This window comes from Marmota monax, unplaced genomic scaffold (genome assembly GCF_021218885.2).
Source record: "Marmota monax isolate L192 unplaced genomic scaffold, Marmota_monax_Labrador192_F-V1.1 WCK01_AAM20220418_F8-fsc00029, whole genome shotgun sequence".
NCBI classification, from domain to species: Eukaryota; Metazoa; Chordata; class Mammalia; order Rodentia; family Sciuridae; genus Marmota; species Marmota monax.
Genome location: NW_026693024.1, coordinates 3,390,109 through 3,416,904, shown reverse-complemented (window position 1 = coordinate 3,416,904; position 26,796 = coordinate 3,390,109). Strand labels below are relative to the sequence as shown.

General features: G+C 38.6%; 2 protein-coding genes and 2 pseudogenes across 2 annotated transcripts; 1 reads left to right on the top strand and 3 right to left on the bottom strand.

The window, feature by feature from the left end:
• Positions 1 to 6,665: 6,665 nt before the first annotated feature.
• Positions 6,666 to 8,061, bottom strand: LOC124098675 (chromatin modification-related protein MEAF6-like). The gene has a single exon (XM_046453588.2). It carries the CDS (start codon positions 8,058 to 8,060, stop codon positions 7,485 to 7,487), a length of 576 nt encoding a protein of 191 aa, XP_046309544.1. The 5' UTR covers position 8,061; the 3' UTR covers positions 6,666 to 7,484.
• A 5,967-nt stretch (positions 8,062 to 14,028) lies between these two features.
• Positions 14,029 to 15,136, top strand: LOC124098674 (septin-7-like; annotated as a pseudogene).
• A 398-nt stretch (positions 15,137 to 15,534) lies between these two features.
• Positions 15,535 to 26,530, bottom strand: LOC124098667 (serpin B9-like). The gene is made up of 7 exons (XM_046453578.2): positions 26,205 to 26,530; positions 24,460 to 24,637; positions 21,695 to 21,832; positions 20,956 to 21,073; positions 19,431 to 19,573; positions 18,228 to 18,383; positions 15,535 to 17,526 (listed from the first exon to the last, which is right to left on the bottom strand). Exons 2-7 carry the CDS (start codon positions 24,625 to 24,627, stop codon positions 17,122 to 17,124), a joined length of 1,128 nt encoding a protein of 375 aa, XP_046309534.1. The 5' UTR covers positions 24,628 to 24,637; positions 26,205 to 26,530; the 3' UTR covers positions 15,535 to 17,121.
• Positions 23,478 to 24,187, bottom strand: LOC124098523 (ubiquitin-like protein ATG12; annotated as a pseudogene).
• Positions 26,531 to 26,796: the final 266 nt, after the last annotated feature.

The following is a 26,796-nucleotide window of genomic DNA, read 5'->3' as shown; positions in this document are numbered from 1 at the left end:
ATCATAAATAATGATGAAAGACTATATGCTGTGTTTTGGGTTCTATCCAGTGCAATAGAGCAGGAAATGGGGACAAAGTCATTCAAATTGGAAATTAAGAAGAAAATGTGTCTATATTAGCTGGAGATAAAATTGTCTGTATAGGAAATCCAATGTAATCTATTTTGAAAAGCTACTATAAGTTACTTTAGCAAGTCAACAAGGTTGAAATACAATATATATATATGTATCATATTCCCAGCAACACATAATCAGAAAATCAGATAAAAAATAACATCATTTATAACAGCACCAAAGGCAGAATATCCTTGGAAAGAAACCTGAGAAATGATGTGAAATATCAATACATAACAACAAAATAACTTTGTGAAAAAAATAAAGAACATGCTACAAAATGGAGAAAAATGTCTGGTTCATGGGTTTGAGTTTAAATATTGTTAAGACAGCTGCTCTGTCCACTTTCATGTTTAAATTCAACAAACAACAACAAAAACCTCATCAGGCATTTTTACATATGGACAAGCTGAATCTCAAATACTCAGGGAAATTGAAAGGACCAAAAACAGCCTAAACAATTTTGACAATAAGGATCCAAATGTGGCAGCACCACCTGTAATTCCATCAGCACAATGTATGAACAAAAAGATCTAATAAATTCAGTGATATTATAAAAGAAGGGGACCGAGACCCCAATGTGTGCCTCACCTTGGAGCACCCACACTCCTCCCTCTGGGTGCATATCCTGCTCTATTGTTTGCTTTCTTTGAATAAATCTCCTTGCTTTCCTAAGTAATTCTCAATTGGTTCACTTTCTGATGTATCCTGAAATTTCTTTCTGTGGTGTGAGTCCAGAGCCTGCCTGAGCTGAGTTGAAGTCTCCTCCCTTCTGGGGACATCCTCAGGGCTCATCCTGTGACAGTTGCATGATTTCTGTAAGTGAGTAGAGTGATGCAAGGAGGGGAAGGGAAAAGGGCTTGAAAAGATTAATGTTTTGTGTGTAGTGAATATGTTCATTATCTTGATGGTGGTTATGGTTTGACTGGAGCATACAATGTCAAAATTCATTGAATTGTAAATTTAAACATTATACCTTAATAAACATGTAACAATGTGTTTTAAAAATTAGAGATGAAAAAAATAAATAAATCTTTCAGTTATAAGCTTTACCATTCTCTAGATCTTTTTTTTTTTTTGCCAAATCCACTTTGGAAAGTGTGTCCCCTAAAATGAGTGTGGTCTGAGGGGGAACATGGTCTAGCTTAGTAAATTTTTAGAAGATGTGGTGGAAGTCTTTGTCTCAGATCATTTGAATTTCACTTCCCATTCCAGAATCCAGATGATGACATCAGGCAATATTTTGGTGGAAAGGGTCCATTTTCAATACAATCATTTCAAGACACATTTGAAGATTTTTCAGAGAAGCAAAAGGGTGGCCTGGAAAGCAGAAGCCCCCATGCCACTGTTTTTTTCTCTGCTGTCAGGGGATAAACAGCATTTGGAGGTGGATTCCCTTCCTTTGATTGATGCTTTAGTTCAACTTTTCTAAAAGTAAATGGCAGAAATTCACCACAAAGAAAATGTTCTAGAATTGTAAAGAAAGTTAGAGAAGATGTTCAAAATCCTTAACGATCAATGGAAAAGGGTAGCTGCTATGATTAGATAACAAATAATTCAATGCGTGCTTTGATAGAAATGTGAAAATATCACAAGCACCACTTGAAGATTAAGGTAAATTTTTTTGAAGGTGTTGTTACAGGGTACTGGCTTTCTGAGAAGCTGTGGCAGCCTCAGAGACCTCCCCAGATTAGCATTTTTCCTTGGGGAACCTGTTTCAGGAGCCTGCAAGATGTGTGGTTCCCTTGATTTGACACTCTGCTATCCACATCCTGAAATCTAAACAAAAGGCTTTTCATTTACCCTTTGCACTGGGCCTTATAGATGACACAGTCATTCCTGGAGCTAGGTGCAGGGTTTGCAACTATAGGAGACCACCCTCAGCAAACTAGAAAAAGAAGAGGACTGCCTCAATCTAGTAAAAGACATCTACAAAAAACAAAGCAAAAGAAAACAAAAAAACACACAGCTACCATACTTAATGGGGAAAGGCTGAATAGTTCCACTCTTTAACTAAGACTAAAGCAAAGATTTCTGTCCTCATTACTTCTATTCAGTATTGTACTAGAAGTTTTAACCAATGCAATGAAGTAAGAAAAAGAAATTAAAGGCATCCAATTGTGCAGAAAAAACTAAAATTCCATTTATTCATGGAAAACATGACCATCTATGTAGAAATTCTAAGAAAGATAAAAAAGCTACTGAAACTAATATTTAACAAAATTTTAGTAAAGTAACAAAATTTTACTATGCAAAAACATCAATTATATATCTATGCATGCACACTGAATATTCAGAAATTGAAAATATTTTTCAAAAATTCACTTTCTGTAGAATTAGCATGAAATACTTAGAAATAAATTTGTTGAAATATATGTAAGATCTGCACACTGGAAACTACAATCATAGCTCAGATAATGGGTAGACACCAAAATAAAAAGTGAGAATGTGCTATGGATCAGAAGATTCAATATTGTTAATTTTTCAATTCTCCCTAAGTTAATCTATTGATGAATGCAATTCCAATCAAAATCTCAGCAGCCTTCTTTATAAAAACTTGAAACTTGTGGTGAGCCGCTTCTGCCGTTTCTGCAGATTATGGTCGCCATTACAAGATGACGCTGGCTCCGCTGTGGTCTGTGACAAACAACTCCTTATCTGGGAAAGTTGGCACATGATTTTTCACCACCCTGTGAGAAAGCTCCACGCGGCAGCTTTGCATTGGGGCTTGGGATGCTTTATTAAGGCTGGGAGGGGCATCCGAGAGGGAGAGAAGAAGAAATATCAAGGGCCTGAATAAACTGTTGAAAGAAGATTCCCGAGTTGCGTCTTCCTTGCGGGCAAGGGGTCGAGACAGAAACTCATTCTAAAATTGGCATGGAAATGCAAAGGACTTATGATAATACTATTTAAGCAACCTAGAAAATAAGTTAAAATTGAAACTCTCTTATTTTAAGACATATGAAAAGTCCAGTAATCAAGAACGTGTGGTGGTACTGAAATTAAGCAGATATATAGATACCTACAAATGTGTCTATATTATGTAGACATGTGGTACAGAATGGAGAGTCCAGATATAGACACCACACATGTACAATGAATTACTTTCAAACACATATACCAAGACAAGTTCTTGGGGAAAGTGCAATCTCTTCAATAGGTAGCCATGGGACAACTGGACACAAATATTCAAAAATGTGAATCTCCATGTTTATTCCTTTTATGCAATTTTAATTTCAAATATTTACTACAAAAGAAAGCATAGACCTAAATGTTAGAGCTAAAAAAATACAGTTTTCAAAATGAAATACAAGAAAAATATATGAATGACATTGAATTTGTCAAAGATATTTTTAATGTGACATAAAAACAAAAGAATCAAATTACAAAATAAAAGCACAATACATTTGGCTTTATTAAAACAAATCAAAACAAAACATACACTCTTTGCTTTCTGAAAGCAAGCCATAGGCTAGGGCAAAATACTTGTAAAACATATACTTGACAAAGGACATTTTTCCTAGTAGATAAAACATATTTCATAGTAGAAAGACAAATACTCAAAATTCGTGAAGTGGTGGAAGAGATGTGAAGAGGCTTTAAAACAAGGAAATGCCAAACACACTAAAAATGTTCAATACCATTAGTCATTAAAAACAATGATTAAATGAAAAAGATTGATCACAAAGCTGGTGGAAATGTAAACTAGTACACTACTTTGGAAAGCAATTTCCTAAAATGATAAAAATAGCCAGGCATGGTGGCGCACAACTTTAATCCCAGTGGCTTGGGAGGCTGAGACAGGAGGATTGTGAGTTCAAAGCCAGCCTCAGCAAAAAGCGTGGCACTAAGCAACTCAGTGAGACCCGATCTCTAAATAAATACAGAATAGGGCTGGGGATGTGGCTCTGTGGTCAAGTGCCCCTGAGTTCAATCCTAGTACCAAATAAATAAATAAAAATAAAAATAATAAAATGTTAAAAATACACCTGCTATAGGACCCAGCCATTAACTTTTATCTATTTACTAGAAAAGAAAGCATATACCTACACAAAGATTTGTAGACAATAGTTCATAAATTTTACTTATAATAGCAAAATTTGAACAGAATTTATCAATGGGTGAATTAATGTCAATCAGCAGACAAAGGAGTAAACAAACTGGTATATTTATGCAGCAGAATAGTCCATTATTGACACAGTCAATAACAAGGATGAATCTCAAATTAAAGCATCTTAGTCCATTTTCTGTCACTATATCATGGTGACACACATTGGGTAATTAGTAAACAATACAAATCTATTTGGCTTACAGTCCTGGGAGTGGGAAGTCCAAGAACATGGTGCTGGCTTCTGGTAAGGGCCTTCATGCTGCATCATAATATGACTAAGGGCAAGTGAGCACAGCAGACAGGAAGGATCCTGAATTTACCCTTTTATCAGGAGCCTGCTCCTACACCAATAGCATATATCCATATCAACAGTTCTCATCCAAGGTAATTTTGCCCCCAAACCCTAGGGGACTCTTGGCAGTTCCTGGACACATTCTTAGTTGTCATTATTGGGGGCAGATGTGCCACTGACATCTAGTGGGCAGAGGTCACAATTTTGCTACAAATCAACAACACATTAGACTCTGCCTATAACAAAAAGTGATCTGACTCAAAGTGCCAATAGTGCTATGACTTAAAAACCCAGTGTTCTAGACAAGCAGAATTGTTGAAGCCTCTTCTTCTCCCTAGAATTCTTGTTTCTACCACGTGTACCTCCTGACACCCTGCTGACCCTCTAAGTCCCCTATCAAAGGCCTGTTCCATTTACATCTTGACCTTATTGAAAGTCATCCTCATTCACATTCTTGACCCATATTTGCTTTATCTGGCATCTCCTTTAACACTTATACATCTTTGAGATACCTTTGGTGTTCCTGTCTAAAGTTGCAGAGACTGACCATAAGCTCCTTGAGGACAGAACCACGTCTTATTCATCTTGGTATTTTTCAGATTCTGGTAATTTGATAAAGATATGAAGCATACCATGAAAAGTGCTATAATAACCCTTGTTGGTTGGTTCATTCTTTCAGAAGAGTTCTCCCAGGAGATAGTTTTCAGCATGGCTGTTATTAGTGAATTTTCTCTCTGACATAAAATATTTCAATTACAATGTGTAAGTGTTTAATTTTTTTTTTTTTTTGTAAAAGATTAAGGACCACTTCTAAATTACAGAGCATAGCAATATGCCCTAGAGATGGCTTGAGCCTGCATTTTATGCCTACATCTCTTGGTAATAAATAGCGTTGCCCAGCTGGGAATTGTAGGCCCCTGGCATCAAGTACATTATGATGATTGTGAAATAGTGTCTATGTAGCTGAAAGGGTCACCCTCTCATGGATTAAGAAAGTTAACATCTAGGACAGTTGGCAGCCTGCATTTACATAATCGTGGCCTCCATAGGTTCTTACAGTTCCTAGAATTATACTCATCACACTGTCTGGGAGTTTTCTTCTTTCAGAAACTTCAAACTCTTTCATGAAAGTCTTAGCAGAGACTAAAGGTGGGGAGTGACAGGGCAAGTCCCTGGTCAGGCACCTCCCAACCATGCCTTGCCTCTTCCCAATTACTATCTCACAAATGACACTTCACCTCCAAGCTAGACACCTGTGTCACTTTTTGACTTCCATGTCTGAAGACTCCCAGGTGTCTCAACCCCCATCCAGCCTCACCCCATTAATAGAGATCCCATTTTTTTCTATTGGGCATATGATAACAGCCCCACACTTTGGTAACAGTTCACAGTATAGAATTTTAACCTGATCATTTTGCTCTTTTTAAAAATTTGTTCTAATTAGTTATACATGACAGTAGAATGCATTTTTTTTAAAAAAAAGTTTATTTGAGAACAAAAGTGAAAGCTTTTGCACACCTGACAAGGCAGCTTTGTTCTGATAACAGATGCCATCCATATTCAGCTCCACTGAGATCACAATGAACATATTTCTTCTTACAAAGAGATGGGCATACATAAAGGACTATGACTAAACAGAGTCACGGAAAGGCAAGGCCCAAATCTTAGAATGATTCACAGCATAACACTTAATCAAAAGTATTCAGTTTCCTAATGCAGTGGCTCTCCACGTGGCTTCTTATCAGCATCACCAGGACCCTTTGAAAGAAATCCTAGTAAGCAGGCTGTATGGACCCTAGGGTCTCTGGGAGCGGGGCCCAGACATCAGCATTTTTAGGGTTCCTAGGTGATTACAATCTGCTGCCAAAGTAGGTGACCACTGCACTGAATCAAGCACAATCATCAGCAAGTTCCTCTGCCTACTGAACCCTGCAAGGACAATGTCCCTGGGGGTAGTGCTGGCTCTGCTGATGCTACCTTTCACTCCGCTCAAGAACCTTACATTATCAGCTTCTGGTGGAATTTTGAGACTTTCCATTCCCTTGGTGATTTTTACAGCAATATTTAATCAGGTGATTACTAACAAAAAGATGGGAAAAAAGAAATTTCCAATAAGGCATGATATGAATAAATAAGTAAAAAACAATCTCAGGTTTAAAAGTAAAGCATGAGAAGTCAAAGCCTGTGAAATTTTATTTATACAAAAGAATAAAAATATCTATTTTAAAAGAACTGATTTTAACTTGTGTTTTTCCGCTTTTCCTGTTCCTTGAACATGAAACTGCTTTCAACTCAAAGATTTAAGATAGGTAATTTTTAAATAAACACGCTTTACCTTCCTCCTGCAAGAAAACAAAGAGCCAAGTTTCCCATTTTACTATGGTAAGCCACATTATTTTCAGTTGGAATATTGGCAACTGCATGAAATAGATTACCAGATATGTTGGCAGGAAGGTATGAGCTGTACAAAGGCATTACAAAAAGTCCCCAAAGAAAATGAGATGGTAAAATAACAACAGAAAATAAAACACAACAAAGTAAGAGAATGCCAGATATTTACAGCCTACATCATTGTGACTTGTGTTCTACTTAGCATAAAAGAAAACCAGAGAATATTTCTCAACAGGGATCACGGATGTGGCTGGCAGCAGCCAGTTTGGGGAAAAATGTTCATTCTAAGAAGGGAGAAATGCACAGTTAACAACTTGCTGCGATTATAACCATGTCTTGGTCTTCTTGCAGCTCTGTTACTAAAAATGACACAAAGCAAATGATCCGATGTCTTACAGAAATGACTTGTTTGTCACAACATTTAGAACAAACTACTCAGAGTCACAGGCACTGGGTCTGGGAGAGCAGAGGTGGATGGCCACGCACTCAGGTGAGGGATGTTTATCTTTATCTGTATGAGGTCGGAGAAGGGAAGCAGAGCTCTACAGCCTGGAGGCTTCTGCACTAACGAGTCTTCTAATAGTCAGCTCGTGGTTTTTTGTTTAACTTCAGATCAATTCTGTGCTGGTTTTTATTCTTCCGTTTTTTATGGCTGCTGTGATGACTCCCCGAGGAAGGAGAAGAAGCAGCCTTCTGAGGTTTCACTCCCTGCACAGATCCATCCAGATCCTCAGGGTCCTCATGGCTGGGCTCATTTTCCTGATTGTGGAAGTCTGGAGAAGTATCACTTTCTGTCCCACTTCCTGGCTCCCTCTTTTCAATGAGCTGGTCCTGAACTCCTGCCAATGCACTTACTGCAGATGCCAACGTAACTGAGGATTTACTGAAGAGCCGCTCAGCTTCCTTAAACTTCCGATTCCTTCTATCATTTTTGCTATTGGAGTTTTTTTGGTTGGTCAGATACCGATCCCAGCCACGAATAATATTGCCATACATCTGAGTGTCTTCCAGGTAGCTTCCTTCAAAAGCATAGATCTGTCTCTCCAAGTTTGCCAGTGTTTCCGCCAACTCCTGCTTCCGCTTCACGAGCTCTGCCAGCTCCCACTGGGTGTCCGGGATCTGCGGTGGTGCCGCCTTGTTGTGCATCACCATGTTGGGCGAGGCGGCGGCGGCGCCAGTAGAATGCATTTTGACACATCATACATAAATGGAGTATAACTTCTCATTCTTTTGGCTGTACATGATGTAGGATCACACTTGTCTTGTAATCATTTATGCACAGTATTACTGTCCAATTATTCTATTATCCTTCCTACCCCCACCATCCCTCCTCTCCTCCCTTCACTCCCTTCTGCCTAATGCAAAGTACCTTTGTTCTTCCCGGTGCCCCCTTTTGTGAATTATCATCTGCCTATCAGAGAAAACAATCAGCCTTTGGGTTTTGGCAGTTGCTTATTTACTTAGCATATTCTCCAGTTCCATCCATTTACCCACAGATGCCATAATTTCATTCTTCTTTAAGGCTGAGTAACATTGTATATATGCACATATATACCACATTATCTTTATCCATTCATCTGTTGAAGGGCACCTAGGTTGGTTCCATAATTTAGCTACTATGAATTGAGCTGCTATAACACTGATGTGGCTGTATCACTGTAGTATGCTGATTTTAAGTCCTTCTGGCATAAACTAAGGAGTGGGATAACTGGTTCAAATAGTGGTTCCATTCCAAGTTTTCTGAAGAATTTCCATCCTGCTTTCCATACCGGTTGCACCAATTTTCAGTCCCACCAACAATGTATGAGTGTATCTTTCCCCCACATCCTCACCAACATATTTTTTTTTTCTCTCAGAAATTATTTATTAAAGGGCTAGGTTTTGCTAGGCCACTGGACACAGCTATAAATAAGACAGACTTGTTTCTGTCTTCGTGGAGCTTAAGGTCTTCTACTGGGAAATACAAGACACAAAAGTAAACAAATTAAGTTATTGCAAATCATGATAAAATTAGGAAAGAAACACACCATGGCCACAGGTAGAAAATATCAGGAGGGAACTTCTGTTATATGGGGTGGTTCTTCATCTCTGCAGAAATGATACAGGAGCTGAGACCTGTGGCAAGGATCTAGTCACTTAAAAAGCAGGAAGACCAGTGTTCTGAGGAGAAGAAATGGTGCATGGAAAGGCCAAAAGCCTGGAAACCAGAGAAGACCAGTGTGGCTGGAGGGCAATGAGCAAGGGAGGGTGGCCTCACAGGAAGGGCAAGGTTAATGTGGACCCAAATGGCACTCAGCTGTTTTAAGCCACCATGTTAGCTGCTAGGGATACCATAGAAAATACCACAGATTAGGTGACTTCAACAAAAGAAATATATTTTAGCCAGTTCTGGAGACTGGAAGTCCAAGATCAAGGGGTCAGCAGCATTAGTCTCCTGAGGCCTGTCTCTTTGGATTGCAGAGGGCTGCTTCTCAGCATTTTCACATGAACTATTTTTGTGCTTGAAAATCCCTGATGTTTCTCTGTAGAGCCTAATTCCCTCTGATAAGTACACCAGTCCTATAGGATAGGGCCCACTCAAGCCCTTTTTGACCTGGGCATGGTGGTACATGCCTGAAATCCCAGCAATATGGGAGTCTAAGGCAGGAGAATTGCAAGTTCAAGGCCAGTCTCAGCAACTTAGCAACAACCTCTCTCAAAATTTAAAAAATTAAATTAAAAGGGATAGAAAAGACTCTTTTTGATCTTAATTACTTCTTTAAAATGTTTCTGTCCACATACAGTCACATTCTGAGGTTATAGGAGCTAAGGCTTCAACATATGGATTTTGGTAGGACATGGTTCAGTTTATAGCAATGACTTAAAGGATTTTTACTATTTTTAAGGGAGAGAGCCTTTTTAAAAAACTTTTTATTTTGTTCTAATTAGTTATACATGACCAGATAATGCATTTTGACACATCATACATAAATGGAGAATAACTTCTCATTCTTCTTTGTTGTCAGAATGTAGGATCACACCTGTTGTGTAATTATATATGCACATATGGGAATAATGTCTGATGCATTTAACTACCCTAACCTACCCCCATGCCCACTCCCCTCCCTTCAGTCCCCTGTCTAATCCAAAGTACCTCTATTCTTCCATAGCATTCCCCCACCTTATTGTGAATTAGCATTTACATACCAGACAAAATGTTCAGCCCTTGGTTTTTTGGAATTGGTTTATGTCACTTAGCATGATATCCTCCAGCTTCATCCATTCATCTCCAAATGCCATTTCATTGTTCTTTAAGTCTAAGTAATATTCCATTGTGTATATATTCATTTTGTTTACCCATTCATCTGTTGAAGGGCACCTAGATTGGTTCCATAGTTTATCTACTATGAATTTAGTTGCTTTAAACAATGGCTGTGTTGCTGTCTTATGGTGATTTTCAGTTTTTTATGTATAAACCAAAGAGTAGAATAGCTGGGTCAAATGGTGGTTCCATTCCAAGTTTTTTGAGGAATATCTTCCTGTTTTCCATAATGGTTGCACCAATTTGTATTCCCACCAACAATGTATGAGTGTACCTTTTTCCACATCCTTGCCAACATTTATTGTTGCTTATATTCTTGATAATTGTCATTCTGACTGCAGTGAAATAAAATCTTAAGAGTAGCTTTGATTTGCATTTCTCTACTTGCTAGAGATGTTCAATATTTTTTCATATATTTGTTGATCAATTGTATTTCTTCTTCTGTGAAGTGTCTGTTCAGTTTCTTAGACCATTTATTGATTGGGTTATTTTTATTATTATTGGTGTTAAGTGTTTTGAGTTTTTTACATATCCTGAAGGTTATTGTGGGCTGAGCATGTGGCTCAGTGGTGCACTTGAGGCCAAAACAAAAACCCTGGTAACAGAACAAAACAAATTAAAAAAAATGTAGAAACCCAGATTCTGATTTTACACTCAGTGGGTTAAATTTTTATTTTTGAAAACCCTGCAAATAATTTCTCTTAATTATAGCCAGGATAATTACATATACATTTCCTTTTAGGACATTGGTCCTTCACAAACCTGCAACCTGCTTAGACTATCTGCAACTTGTTTAAACCTTTAGTTTTTGAATTTTTGGCCTATCTTTCTTTCCAGTTTGAAAGAATCCAGTCCTTTTACTTTAGGACAAACATCATACAAAATCTTTCCTCATTCAAAAACACTCTCTAAAAGACATATTCTAATTCTTATAACTTTGTTTGTATCTTTCCCTTCCAATTTTTTGTTTAAAATAAGAGAAAAGATTTCTTCTACTTTTTTTGTCTCTTTTTAAAATTTACAGGTTGAAACAAACCATATAAATTTTTAAAATTTAGACAAATTATTTCTTTTTAAAAAAATACTACACTCTCCAATATTTTCATCAAAATGCAGCTTAAAAGTCTTTCTCCCTTTCTCTTTCTTTCTGTATAGAATTGTGATTGTTAATTAGAACACTAACTCTTAAAAGACTTTTTTTTGTACCTGAGATTGAACCCAGAGGCACTCAACCAGTGAGCCACATATCACAGTCTTTTATATTTTATTTAGAGACAGGGTCTCAATAAGTTGCTTAGGTCTTTGCTAAATTGCTGAGGCTGGCTTTGAACTTGCAATCATCATGCCTCAGTTTCCCTAGCCACTTGGATTACAGGTGGGTACCACTGCACCTGGTAAAGCTTTATTTTTAAGTAAAGATCCAGGGAAAAGTTATTTTTCTATATACCAACAGTTTATAAAAATACATTTAATAGATAGATACTTGGTATAATTTAGAAAGCTAAGACTTCTTGAATTTATATATAGCAATCGATTTATCAGTATTTTGTAAATGATTCAGATGTTTTATCTCCATCTATATTGACATTTTCCTTCTTATATTTACCTAATTTGCCCATTTTTAGATTACTCATGACAACCAACATATCAGACCAGCTTAGTTAACACCTTATTTCTTTGTCAAACCTAAAAGTTGATGTTGTATTTTAAACATAGAAAGCAATGGACATTGTGTCTTGAATACTTAAAAGATAAATATTATCCTGAATGGCCAGGAGTATGGGCAAAAAAAAACAGGTTAGCAATTTTAGACTTTTTATGTATTTATTTTTGTAGGTGAATACCAAGGAGTGAACTCAGGGGCACTCAGCCCTTAGTCAAATCCTTAGTCAAATCCTCAGCCCTATTTTTTATTTTATTTAGAAACAGGGTCTCACTGAGTTGCTTAGTGACTCGATTTTGCTGAAGCTGGCTTTGAACTCACAATCCTCCTGCCTCATTCCCCCCAGCCTCTGGGATTACAGGTGTGAGCCACTGCTTCTGGCTAATTTTAGACATTATGAATTTTATCTTATGAACAAATCTAAATTAACTCATTTGTGAGATATCTACTTACATTAAATTCTATTTATGAGACATGATAATGTGGTAATATGTACTTATTAATTTGTAAAGTGAGAGTTGAATACAAATTACATTCACATTAAATTGAAACAAGCTAAGGTCATATGTTTATATGACTGTTGTCATTTGAATCAGGAATGTCCTCCCAAAGTTCACATGTTGAAGGCTTGATGCCCAATGCAGCAATGTCTGGAGGTCAGGTTTTGGGGAAGTGATGTATTCATAGTCATTCTGACTTTATCAGTAGATTAATGCATTTGATGGATTTATGACATAAATGAAATACTGGGAGGAGTTACAAAGTATAGGAAGGTTGGGGGGGGGGTGGAGAGGGATGTGCCTTTGGAAACTACTTCTTATCCCTGTCCCTTCTGACCCTCTCTCTCTCTCTCTCTCTCTCTCTCTCTCTCTTTCTTGGCTGCCATGAGCTGAGCATCTTTCCTCTGCCATGCCTTTCTACCCAAATGTTTCTGCTTTGGAGCAAGCCAACCATGGACTGATACCTCTGAAAACATATGCCAGAATAAATTCTTCTTCCTCTTTTGCATATTTTGATCATAACAACTAAACATTATGATTTTTTGTTTGCACACCATATCCAAGCTTTGAGTCAAAATTTCCACATGAAACAGCTTATACATAAAAACCTTTCTAGTCTAATCTCTATTTTCTTCAGTCTCAAATAAGGTAAAGAGTTAATTCTTTGATTGCATTTTGCAAGTGGGCTGAGATTAAAAACCAAAACCCAAAAAACCTCCAAGCAACACAAATAACTTCCTATCTTAGTATAAACAGAAAGCCAAAGAGATAAATATAGGTAGACAGCTATAAAGCCAAAAGGTTTTACATGTTATGCTTAAAATTGCAGTTTAGAAATCATTTTAAACCTCGAGTGGTGGAACACATATGTAATCCCAGCAACTCAGGAGGCTGAGGCCAGCGGATCATAAGTTGGAGGTCAGTTTGGGCAAATTAGTGAGAGACCTTGTCTCAAATAAAAAATAAAAAAACCTAAGGATGTAGCTCAGTGGTAAAGCACCATTGGGTTTAATCCCCAGTTACACACACACACACACACACACACACAAATAATTTTGAAGGGCACATAGAAATGTTTCAACTTAGGCATACTGGTCAAACAAGAGTATCACTTAAGTGTGCATAACACAAAAATAAATTTATTATAAGAAAGGCCATAAAATAGAAGGTGAGCTCAATATAAAATAATTCTGGGAAAAAAATCTGTCCAAAATAAAACAGCTGGGTATATCCTAGCCCTAGGAATTCCAGGGGCAGTTAATCTGTGTGAATGTTCGATTAGGATGTGTTCAGTGTTATCTCCAGAACTCATTTTGTGAGAGGGCTCTCGGGTGCTGGAGCAAGAGTCAGTGAAATAACAGAACTCTCACTGCCGCCATCAAATACATCTCTTAGCCCCTATCAAAAACACAGATCCAAACTAATAGATAAAAACCCATAAAACCCCCACCCTCATACCCCACCGAATTTTCCCTCCGTGTCTCCAGGATTTTCATAGACAAATGAAATAAAGTAAGCATTAGAGATACTGTTGAAGGAACATATAAAGAGGCCCAACTATCCACAACTTTGGAGTAGCTCAAATAAAGAACCTTGAAGGCTATGTGGGATTTGCCAATCTCCCACATCAAGTTTACAGAATCTCAGAGAAGAGAGGGTCTGAATTCACATATGGTAGTAGGTGAATCTGGACTGGGAAAATCAACATTAATCAACTCATTATTCCTCACAGATTTGTATTCTCCAGAGTATCCAGTTTTCATCAAAGTAGGTGGTGCTCAGTTGCTGCTCACAATAGTTGATACCCCAGGGCTTGGAGATGCTGTGGACATAGTCATTGCTGGCAGCCTGTTATTGGTGACACTGATAGTAAAAATGAGGATTACCTAAATGCAGAATGTTAGTGAACAGACATCAGATGCCTGATAACAGAAGTACAGTATGGTTACACTTCCTTGCTCCTTCAAAACATAAACCATTGGATACTGAGTTTATGAAGTGTGTGCATGAAAAAGTGAATAGCATTTCACTTATTGCAAAAGCAGACACACTCCCACTGAGGAATGCCAAAAGTTTAAAAAACAGATAATGAAAGAAATTCAGGAACATAAAATCAAAACATATGAATTTCCAGAAACAGATGATGAGGAAGAAAATAAGTGGTTAAAAAGCTAAAGGGCCGTTGACCTCTTGCTGTGGGAGACAGTAATACTATTATTGAAGTTAATGGCAAAAGGGTCAGAAGGAGGCAGCATATCCTTGGGGTGTGGCTGAAGTTGGAAATGGTGAGCATTTTGATTTTACAATACTAAGAAATATGTTGATAAGAACATAGATGCAGGACTCGAAAAATGTTACTAATAATGTACACTATGAGAATGACAGAAGCAGAAAACTTGCAGCTGGAACTTACAATGGAGTTGATAATAACAAGAATAAAGGGCAGCTTATGAAGAGCTCTCTGGCACAAAGGGAAGAAGAAAGGAGGGAGCCTGTAGCCAAGATGAACAAGGTGGAAATGGAGATGGAGCAGGTGTTTGAGATGAAAGTCAAGGAAAAGTTAAAAACTGAAGGACTTTGAAGCTGAGTTGTAGCGACACCATGAGCCAAGGAAAAAGAATTTGGAAGCCCAACATAAGGAACTAGGGAGAGATGATGTCAGTTTGTGAAGGAGACATCAAACTGGGAAGCTCAACAATGTACTTTATAGCAACATAACTCCTCAGGGACCTTGGACAGGAACAAGAAAGGGAAGATCTTTTAAACTCTCTATTGACCTCCCATTATGTGTTAGTTGCCAATATGCCAGCTGGGACATCAGTGTTTGTGGGCTCCATTTGACCAACTTGTGCCATTTTTATCCAGAATGATGGATTTAACAGCAGACAAAAATTTGTTGTTGTTGATGGATATTAAGATGCATTGGAAATTGGGTAGTGGATTGTATACTTACAAAGTAAAAGCTCTAAGAAACTTTCTATATTTTATTTTCCTTTTGAAAGTTTTTATTTGAAAGATCTCTTCAATTTAATTCAAGAGAACATTTTTACTGTTGTGCAATCATACTCTGGTGGTCTAATTGTTTACAGGATATTCCAAAATAAAGGGACTCTGGAAGGTTTTTATTGAGTATAAATGGCCACAAAATGATGCAAACTATGCTTCCCTAGGATAATTATAATATAGTTATATTATATAGTTATATTATGCAGCCTATACAATAATGTAATTTAGTCTAACACAGTTGACCCTAATTTTTAACACTTCCGTTGTTTAAAAATAAACATGGAAAAAAAGCCAATATCCTTACAATGCACCTATAGCTTTTTAATAACAACTGCTTTTTATTTTGGATTCTTTACATACATATTATTCTCATTTAGTGCCATCTTTAGCCAGAATCTCATAACTCCTTCATATTTGTAATAACATTTAATTTCTTTATTTTCCATATACTGGCCCTGCTAAAATAGAATATAGCATCTTTCATACAATAGAAACCAACAAATAAAACTTTTATTTTAAAACAAATAAAACTTGTGGTTGCACAACACCTTTGAGCCATGTATTAGATGGCTCAGGACTGTGAAAATGTGAATGTCATTGGGATAAAAATATCTAAAAGGAACAACAAAGTTGGTGATGTTCAACAACTAAAAAATTACTACAGAGGTCATATAGGATCAAATTATTTATTACCACACTATAGCATGTAGAATATAATCACAAATCTAGGAGAGTTTAAGGCCTAGTCCAAAGACTAAGAAGAAAAGTGATTAATAAATAAGCAATGCATCTATCATGGGCAGTTATTGTGAAAGTTCAAAGATGTACATCTGATTATGCAGAATGGGAAAATGTCTTGAATAAGATGACATTAATGGAACTTTAAGTACTAATGGCATGTAAGTGTTTGGGTTGGAGGTAAAGAAATACAATACCACCAGGCAAGGTTTCCTAGTTGCAAGAGGGGTATGTGGTAGATCAAAGCTATTCAACTGTCAAATCTGGTTGACATAAACACTATATAAATTGGGAACACATATTAAAGAACAGGTGTCAAAGGACCATGACTGTGTCCCCTTGTGTTCCTAGTATATATTGTAATGATATGCATTGCAATGATGAAAGTCAAAGATAGACAAAATGTTTGTTAAAGTTTTTTTAGTTATAGATACAATATCTTTATTTTATTTATTTTAATTTATATGTGGTGATGAGAATCTAACCCAGTGCCTCACACATGCTAGGCAAGTGCTCTACCACTGAGAAACACCTTCTGACTAAAACTTGTTTCTCTATAAACTTGGATAATACTAACAGTATATTCCAGCATTTATTACTATTGTGGCATTCAGACTAAGACAGGTGTGTGACAAATTTGAAGTACCAGGAAAGCACAGTATAAGTAGAATAATTGCATTTAAAATGTGTTAGAAATGTGTTTGGGGCCATCTGGGGAATGTTTGCAAGCTATCCTATGCAATCTGTACTCCAAGCATAATACAACAAGAAATTAGGACAGCCTACTGGCCATAACCCTGGTTCTATGGTACAAATAAGTGGGCAGTATGGGGACAGCTGAGTGTGGTGCATGATGAGATCACACTGGCAAGTTGTTCAGAAGGCTTAGGACCCTGACCTCATTTTTCTACTTGGTGTTCAAATAAAGGCCCATCCTTATGAACTGTAGTGAAATTTTGGGGACAAGTAAAGAGGGAAATTCTCCATGGAGAGGAAGTACAACCATTAGGGAGATGAGAACCTGCCACAGAAAAGAACAGTGTTGGTTTCATTATGCCTGATGAAGAAAAGGAAGGGGTGGTTAGCACAGAATGTTGGTTTACATGATGAGCCGAATAGCACTATGTTTACGGCTGTGGCTGCCGCAGCCTCAGTGCCTTCTTCATTCACCTCCATGACACTCTTGTGCACAACCTTGGACAGACACAGGTCTGTCTCAGTTGACATGGCAGACAAGTCAGCCTGGCCTGGTTGAAAGGCATCGACCATTCCCAAACGCTGAAGCACAGACTTCATTTCATAATCCTCCTGCAGTTTAAATCTTGGAAGGAAAACTTCCACTTCAGTATTCTGCAAAGAGGCTGCCTTGGTCCAGGCTATGAATTTCTCAAAAGTCAGGTTATTTTCCACCTGAAAGACCAGAATCACAGGTTCATATTCAGACTCTTGTGGGTATCGACGGACACAGACATTTCCATGAACATTCCTTGTTAACTGTCCACACAGGACCAGCAGTGCCTTCAGCAACCTAGAAACTTGTGAGAGATCTGACTTGCCCACCACCCCACATGCAATCCCATATATGATTTCCCTGCAGGAAGACTGTGGCTGTCCCTCTTTATTCATCCACTAGCAAACCATGTTTATTTGTGAAAAGCATCTATGCCTAGTCAATGGTGCTTTTCCAGTGGTATTTGTTGCTTTGAATGAGGCTTAGTTTTCACATGATAAACCATTTCTGGCAAGCCAAAGAGACTGGGGAAAGGAAGAGCTCTCAGTGTGAGCCTCTTCAGGAGAGGGACAAGTGCCTAAGGTGGAATGAGGCACTGTTTGTGGAAACTCATCCTCACAGTTAGGGACCTGGACAGAGGGAAAGCTCATGGGAGCTGCTCTGCTCCCAGTGACCCTTTAGGTCATCACAGTGTACTGCCACCATTGATAGAATGGTTGACTCTCTTGCAATAGGGATCATATCACAAGGAATCAAGGAGGACAGGGCTGGGCCATTTGGGCTCTTGGGTTGGAGATACTGTGAAAGAAAGGCACAGGGTGTACCCACTTCTTCCCACAGAAATTGTGAGTTCAAAGGAGTGCAGCCCCTCCCAACTCACCACACTGAGGTCCACGTCCTCATCTGGGAGCAGGATGATCATGCTCAGCGTCTTGCCAGCATATGGCAGCTCCAACACCTTTGTCTGGGCCTCACTGATGTAGATGAAGTTAAAATTGGCTTCCTGCCACATCATCTGCACTGGCCATTCCTCCTCCTGAGAGGAATGACCACATGAGCAAAGCATTTAAAATGGTATAAAAAGGGCAAGAAAACTCTCAACTCTGCTGGGGTCCAGCACTGCTAAAAATTAATGAATAATTACCTGAAATATGCCTTATAAATAAGGGGAGGTATTTAATGCAAGCTACCTTATTGCATTACATTGCATCTTAAGGGTTTACAGAATTTAGCAAACTATACTAATATCCGTTTTACTTAAAGTTGACTAGCGCCTTTGCAGTCATTTTTAATAATATGAAGCAGCAGATGTTGAATCAATAATGATAAGGTATGATTAACAACAATTCAACTGTGAGATTATTTTTTAAGATTTTTTTAGTTGTACTTGGATACAATAACTAGTTATTTTATTTGTTTATTTATATGTGGTCCTTAGGATTGAACCCAGAGCCTTGCACATGCTAGGCAAGTGCTGTACCACAGAGGCACAACTCCAGTACCTAAATGTGAGATTATTTTAATTTAAAGAATAATAGATTGAAGATCTGGGATGTAGCTTCATGGTGCACCACTTGCTTAACATGGACAAGGTTATGAGGTTGATCCCTCATTGCACAAAAATGTAAAAACAAAACAAAAATCATGATTCAATATATGTGTTTTCACATTCCCTCTTTGTACTCTGTCTCATGTCTGAGATATATATATATATATATATATATATATATATATATATATATATATATACACATATACATATATATATAACATACATACGTATGTCACCTCTTTTTGCTTTTTATCCAAGCAACTTGTGTCTATAAGGAGATATTTGTGTCCAGAATAAGGTTAAACCAATACATTATGAGACTTCATCAAAGGCATTTAAAGCGCTAATAGGCTGTAAACCATAATAGATAGCAAGTATTATTTATTCAAGTCATTTTTCCACTGAGATTAAAATTCATTAAAAGAGATGATAAGTTTGAAATTATTATTAACCAATTATGCCTTTACAAAGTTAAATTTTCTATTCAATTTCTTCCTCAGACTAGCATAATTTTTGAAAGTCTCTCCCTACCTGGTTTATTTTGAAAGGCATTTCTTTTGTGCATGGTTTGTCAAATTTCTCATCCCATGTTCCTTGGAAGTAGATGGCATTGACAAGAACCAGCCTGGTCTGCTCATCAATCGAGCCCATTGGTAGCAACTCTGGAATTTTACCTTTCAAGAAAAGCACATATTCTGTCAGTTGCTTTTTCTGAACCCATGGTGAATAAACATGACAACGATGTCTTGGAGATCCAAACATTATGGTTTCAAATGTGCTGAGTTTGGATGATATGTATAAAAGTCAAAAATCCCAGCTGTGAGTGGTATTCATGATGATAGACACTGGAAGAGCCACCAAATTGAAGATGGTGAAGGACTTCTATGTCACTGGAGGAAAGCAGGTTGGGACAAAGCAGAAACTTGACACCAGGTTGGAGAAGAAGACAAGCAGCAAAGGAGAGAGGGGCTGGGTAGGAGCTGACATTACTTATTGTGGGTAAGAGCAGCTTCAGGTCTAAGGCCCTGTGGTCAGGCCCAGTTCTAACGTTGTACAGATACCTGGCCACATTCTTGGGGCAGATAGAATTGAATAGCTCCAGAGCAAGGACATAGGAGGAGTTTCTGGAAGCTATATAAGAGATGATATGATTGCATCCTCCTGGCACTTGGAATCCCTGGAACAGGTAATAATTTGGGTAGGTGAAGGTATGTCCTTCTTTCCCTGTATATCAAGTGGTATGTTTCCAAGGAACTAAGAGCATCCCTGCTAATTTGCTGCCTCTAGAGGGCACAAGAAGAGAAGACTCCAAGAAGAAGTAGTGGAAAGAACTACCTCTATTTTTTACTGTCTCATTTGTTAGCAGAAATAGGGACATTCCTAGAGATGTGTAAGTGACTGATGGTTCAAATATCAAACCATTATTGATCTAGAGGACCAAAGTTAGAAGTTGTCACTCTCTAAAACAGAAATGGTACATTTTAACCTCACAAGCAGGGTGTTTTCAATCTGTGGAATGGATCAGCCCTGAGAGAGGTTGACTAATCAAGTCTAGGCTTCTCAAGTCTGATGAAGGACACTTACGTGAGAGATAGGAAAGAAGAAGTAGGAGAAGTCATCTTAACATGTAAAAGTTGGAAAAGTGAAGTCCAAACTGACCCCAGGAAGAGGAGGGCCAAGGGCATGACTTGGGAAGATCTGGCCATTGATCTGTTCCCATAGATGACAGTCACCTGCTGTGTGAACAATACAGGCCATTGACATGTAAAGTATTATATGGGAAATCTGACCTACAAGTTTCTATTGACACTTGCACCAGCCACTCTGGCCCTGGGAAAACAGACAGCATTAATTCTCTGGTTTTGAAAACCTGAGCACTGATCAGATCTTCTGTGAGCCACTAAGGTTCACAGGCAGTAAGAGGCTCAGCCAGGCAACCTTGCTCTGATCGTTCTGCAACACCAGTGACATTAGCAGTGAGGAGGCAAGGTAGAAGAGAGAGGAGAGGAGAACAGGGGTGGGGTGGGAGGAGAGTGAAATAACTTATAATTCTGACCTTCCGTCTCTTTTGAGACCCAAGTATTTATATGCTCCCTGGACTTCTCTGTAGCTTCAGCAAAGGACAGCAGCTCCAGCTCCGCATGGTAGAACTGAAGACAGGACTCCTTAAATGTCTTGGGAGAGAAATAGTTCAAATGGCCAGGTTGCTCAATAAAATGACAGTGAGCTTCAAGGCATTCTGAAGGCTATCTTTAGTTTGTTCTTAAAATTAAAAACATGATCAAATCTTAAGCTACTTGATGGTGAAATATTTCAGTTTGTTAGGAGATATTTCCTGAGCTCAAGAGAAAATAAATGAAATTTTAGATATTGCCAAAATTGAAATAATACAAGTTATTTTTGTAGAATTGGGGTCTTTATAAAAAACAGTTTACTGTGAGTTTCTCAAGTTCTCTGGAATATTGTCCTTTTATTTACCTATTTATTTATTTATTTATTTATTTGTTTTCTTATTTATTTATTTTTGCTTGGTTTTGCAGTACTGGGAATTGAGCTCAGGGCCTTGAGCATGCTAGGCAAATGCTGTACCACTGAGCTATATCCCAAGGCAGTTTTCCATTTTGTTTTTGAGACAAGGGTGTCACTAGGTTGCCCAAGATGGTCTCTAACTCTCCATCCTCTTGTCACAGCCTCCCCAAAATGCCATACTGCCTGGTCTCTAGGGTCTCTCTTCTGGGTTGTATATTTCCAGGTATTTTAAATTCCACTTTTATTGTTCTGTTGACTCAACTTACTGAGAGGAAATCATAGGTCTTCTCTCCAAAGAGCCTGTTGGTGGTTGTAAGCAAGTACTTAGACCCAGGCTTGTTCACTTGGGTGAGAAGCATCTGGAAGCCCTTATGGATGTCTTCCTCTGTGTTTAAAGACATTGCCTGTGAAGGAAAGCAAGAAAACCCTCTCAGTTTTGATCTTGATCTCCACAAGAATGTTCAAGCAATATTCTTCTCAAATACTGCATGAATTTATCCTTTGAGAGGAAGTTGATCCTAATTGAGAAGTGACACTGGTGGGATAGGTGGAGAGAGGGGCCAGGAAACTGCTGAGTAAGATACGGGTTTTGTACCTGCACAGAGCTCTCTGCATAGTTTATAGGTGAGCAATATTACAAAACGAAAGGGGCAAGAGAGATTCAGAAAAGGCACTATTCTTAAGTCCTCTATCCCATGGAAACCATAAATTTTTCAGAAATAGAGAAAAACTTTCCTCTATTTATGTACAAAATAATGCAGTTCAAAACAGTAATATTACTTGCCTTTATTTATTTACAAAGATGCAGTTCAAAAAACTAAAAGTCCAAGAAAAATTTGGACAGTAATGCAATCATCATGATAACATTTAAAGGAAATAAAAGTATAAAATGAGCAATATGATTAATAAGAATAAATCAGTTCTTAAACAGTATCCTAGAGAGAGATAATATATGATTACTATATGATACTTTATATTTCAATAAAGGTGTAATATTCAACAAGGGAGTTTCATTTGACTCTGAAATACATAAATCACAAAATTTATATTTAATGATGTCAATGTAGGAAACTAAAAATCAAAAACACTACAAATAAAATACCAACAACATGGAAATTAACCTACTAACAAAGTATTAAAAACAATTTCTAGAGAAATAACTTTCCTATGTAACAATCAAATAACTAACATATTGACTATTTTTTCTTTATATTTACTCAGCACTAGCTTTTGACATAGTATAAATAAGTGACAAAGCAGCACAACTTTGGGATGCAATCTTAAATGACACTACTCAAAAAAATCTATAAAACTCATATTCCTAGAATTTGTAAAATGACTTCCGTTTCCCAACATAATTAAATTTAAGCTACATATATTTTTCTCAGTCTTCCAGTTGGTCAATATACCTTCTTTTTGCCTAGATATTAGCCAGAAATTAACAAGAAAAGTCCTGTCACCTGGCAAAGATGTACAACCAAATTACCAAACCTTTTATTTTTTAACTGGAATGCCATCTAACGGAATATAGAAGGTATTCAGCAAAGGGGTCAATGAGACTTGGTTTGACAAGTTAATTTGAAAGAAAAAATATATAAACATCTTATATCCCACACAAACTGAAGTTTCCTGAATAATTTAAAACCAGAAAGAAAAACCTTTTAGTAAATTAATCTTGACCATGAAAGAAATTAGCAGAATGACAATTCTACAAGAAACCAATTAGAATCATTTTCAAAAGTGGTAATAAAGTTTTGTGTAGTTTCAGTCTTTTCAACCTTAGAGGCAAATCTGAAACAACAGTAGTAACAGGCAGGAGCAACAGGAATAATGTAATGGCAATCTTTTGAGGATATTTGTGTATTAACACAATCATATTTTTGTTAGTCTATTCACTCCGCAGTTGTTTTCTTATGAATAAGCATGAGTCATAGTAGACACATAGATCATATCAGTTAAGTCTCTTGTCACAACAAGCATTAGAACTTTTTGGAGCTGTTTCTTCTGTGAAACATGATTTTGAGTAGCAAGTTGTTTTTCCTCTGTGGCTCATGCCCAGGCCTGAGATTTGCAGTACTGTAGGACCAGTTTACCATCACTGCCCAAATATCCCTCATCTGGGGGAGGAGCAAAGGACTGATTCCCATAAGTGAACAACTGTTCTAAGGCCACAAGTTTAAGGAACTTATTGATGAAGTCAATGAGTCCTTGCATGATTCAGGTTCTCTCTACAACCCAAATTTGTTTTCATTATAGGTGTACCCCACAGCCTTTAGAACTATGTCCATTTTTATCTTGGTGTCACTGCAAGGACCTCTCCCTGACAAGACTGCAGCAGAAGAAGGGGACTCTGGAGTGGCTATATTTGGGGAGACATCCGTAAGTCCTTCATGCCAGCAGCAGCAGTTGAAGAGAGTTTCCACACTGACCTTGATGATTCTTAATAAAGTAAACACTAAAAATGTTTATCCTCTTCTAAAGAATGATTCTCATATTTAACATAATATTTAAATATATGACTTATAATTTAGAAAATAATATGAATGTTCTATTACCAAACCAAGTAATTTCATCAAAAAATAGTTAAGCAGCATTAATTATTTTAATGTTCCAAAGGAAATAATGATATAACAAAACTCCCAACACACAATGTTAGAAAAGGGAGAAAAAAAATCCTGAGGAATTTAGGGAAAAACACAAAATGCTCATGAGTCCAAGAATTGATCTTTTCCAAGAAAGCACACATATCTACCCAACATAGACTGACATCAGCAATTGTAAGAAAAATTTATCAATACTCACAAGAAAAGTTATAAATGAAAAAGAGATTACAAAGTAACCCCTGCAAGCAACCACCACAACATTTCACTGGAGGAAACACCTCACCTCTCTCCTTCCCTTCATTCTGTACCCTCTCCCTGAAATGGTCCAGGCTCACCCCTCCTTCCTCAAGAGTTCTGGAAAACTCAAGGAGGGTATAAAAGACAACCTTGCAGACCAGTCTCTCCTCCTGAGTGACAGGTGAGCTTACCTGAGCCATCTGGTCTTTGGTGTTGCCCTTTGCCCCCAGGAGGACCATGGCCAAGGCAGAGGAGATGCTCAGGGGAGAAAAAAACACATTTTGTGAAGGTCTGTCTTGACACAGCATCTTCAAAACCTGGATGGCAAAGGTGCCATTTGCTTTTGAAAGAGAATCCATGATGCAGGGTCTGGGGGCAAAGAAGACAGAGAAACACAATGAAATGGGGCTGAGGACACTGTGTGTGGTCTCTGCTCCGCTTTCATTTTTCTTGTGAATCAGAAAATTTCTGAGTACCAGTGAAAGCCATGGGAGCTGATTAGACATGTGAGGAAGGGGCTGGTGTCTGTAGAACATGAAACTGTCTAGGAAAGGAAGAGCAGAAAAGCATGCATAGGAGAACAGAAGTTGACAGGTTGAAGAAAGAAGAGTGAGTAGTCAAAGCACGAGCAAGGAGGTGCTGCTTGAGCCAGAGACAGTGGGTTTAAACACCATGGGGCAGCTCTATGCAGTGAGACCCTCCCTCACCCGAGGAGGGCCTTAGATCCTGGGAAACCTCCTTGACAACTTCCCATTTCTCAAAGATCCCTCCAAATCCATGCCCAAGCAAGCCTTCAGTACCCTCCCAAATCATTCTACCCACTCCACTTCTCTAGCCCCTGTGATCCTGTGCCTAGTACAAACCACATGTCTCCACTGAGAATCCTCTGACCTCCATGACCATGAGATCCCAAGTACAATCAGCACTTGCTCACTAAAATGCAAAGCAAGTGGGCTGGGAAGTATCAGAACATGGGATTCCCATGTTCTGATAAGAACAAGAAGTGGTATCTTGATCCTATGAGCTCTCCCTTAAATCTCCAGTGGTGCTTGGGAGAAGCTCAAAACGTGTTTTGTAGATGGCATCCCACCTGCCTGGCCCGGTAGTTTGCTGTAGTTCTCCTCTATCACAGCCTCCACCTCTACCCACCCTGATCCACTCAGTTACCTCTGAGCCTTGGAAAATAGTGATATACAAATTAAGAGGCTCCCCTTCAAATTTCTGTCACCAGACTCAAATCACTCATTGCTCTCTCCTAGGCTCAGCACCAAGAGGCACCAGATGTCCTAGTCTACAGCTCCCTCCTACCCACCCTGACTCATCACTGCAAATTGTAATTCCTTTTCTCATTTATTGTTGGACCCACAAGACTGGCCTCTGTCTGCAGGAAAGGTACCTGGCATCCTGATTCTAAGCACCTGCAAGTATGCTCAGGAAACAGCAAGAGCTCCATCATTTAGGGAGAAACCTCAGATAAATAAAGGTTGCACTGGTTCTGAACTAGATACTGGAGATTTTAAAAGCACAGTGAAAGGTAAGTCAGAGTTATTCTGTGACTCCCTGAGGAGAGAGGAGAGGTGAGAAAATAGGGCCAGTAGGTGGGAGTGGTGTTGGAGCATGAACACCCACCATGGAGAGGTCCAGAGCCAGCCAGGGGCAGGCAAGAGGCAAGCAGAGAAGCCAGGAGGCTGTGCAGCACCTTTGTCTTCTTGGAACCTTGCTGCCCTTCTCTGGGACTTGCCCTAAGCAAGGTCCTGCTGCACCATTCACCCCCATGATCTCCCAAGAAGCTCTTTCTAAACACAGCAATGACACTCACTTTTTAGATTGTCTTTTCTCATCTCAGTCTTTGGCATCCCTTCTCCCAGTGGTGGCCTGGGGTTTCTAAACTTGCCTGCCTTGGTCCATTCCAGCCCCTGCACAGAGAAGTCCTCACCTGCCACCTTCCACAGAGTCTCTCCCTCAGGTCTCAGTTCTGCTAGCCTTGTGCAGACTTCTGAATCACAGGACCAGGATCTACAGCTGTGCCTCTCTCAGGTCCACTCTGGGGCCTCTACACTCCCAGAGACCTTTTACCAGGCCTGATTAGATCTGGGAATTCCTACCTTCCAATCAGCATTTAGTGCCCCAGGGAAGAAATCCATGGGACCTGAGTCAGATCATGAGTTCCCTTGCTCTTGCTCCCCTAGCCTGGCCTCTGTCACCCACTGGTTTGCACTGGAACACCAAGGGAGACACTGGGGTGGAGTTGCACACAGCATGTTTTCTAGAGGATTCTGAAAGTGAAAGCACTCTAAACTGATAGCCAAAGGCAGGCTGCAAAGTCCCCTGGGAAAAACACAGTGGGGACTGGGGAAGGACACAGATCCTACAAATCTGGGCTTCCCTACTGACAGAAAGAAAAGACAGAATGACAGGCTGAGATTTTAGGGGAGGAAAGTCCTACAGGTCTGTATTCTGAGCCTCTTGCCTGACACAAAGGAGAGATTCAGCTAAATGGAATGTGTCCCTTTCCCTTATATGCTGTT

What these genes read in the sequence shown, in the direction of transcription:
- LOC124098667 (XM_046453578.2), bottom strand. Translation starts at nt 24,627, where the DNA reads ATGGATTCTCTTTCAAAAGCAAATGGCACCTTTGCCATCCAGGTTTTG. An exon ending in CCAAAGACCAGATGGCTCAG is followed by an intron (nt 21,833 to 24,459) that starts GTAAGCTCACCT and finishes TTTCCTTCACAG; the next exon opens with GCAATGTCTTTAAACACAGA. An exon ending in GGTCTCAAAAGAGACGGAAG is followed by an intron (nt 19,574 to 20,955) that starts GTCAGAATTATA and finishes TTTTCTTGAAAG; the next exon opens with GTAAAATTCCAGAGTTGCTA.
- LOC124098675 (XM_046453588.2), bottom strand. Translation starts at nt 8,060, where the DNA reads ATGGTGATGCACAACAAGGCGGCACCACCGCAGATCCCGGACACCCAG.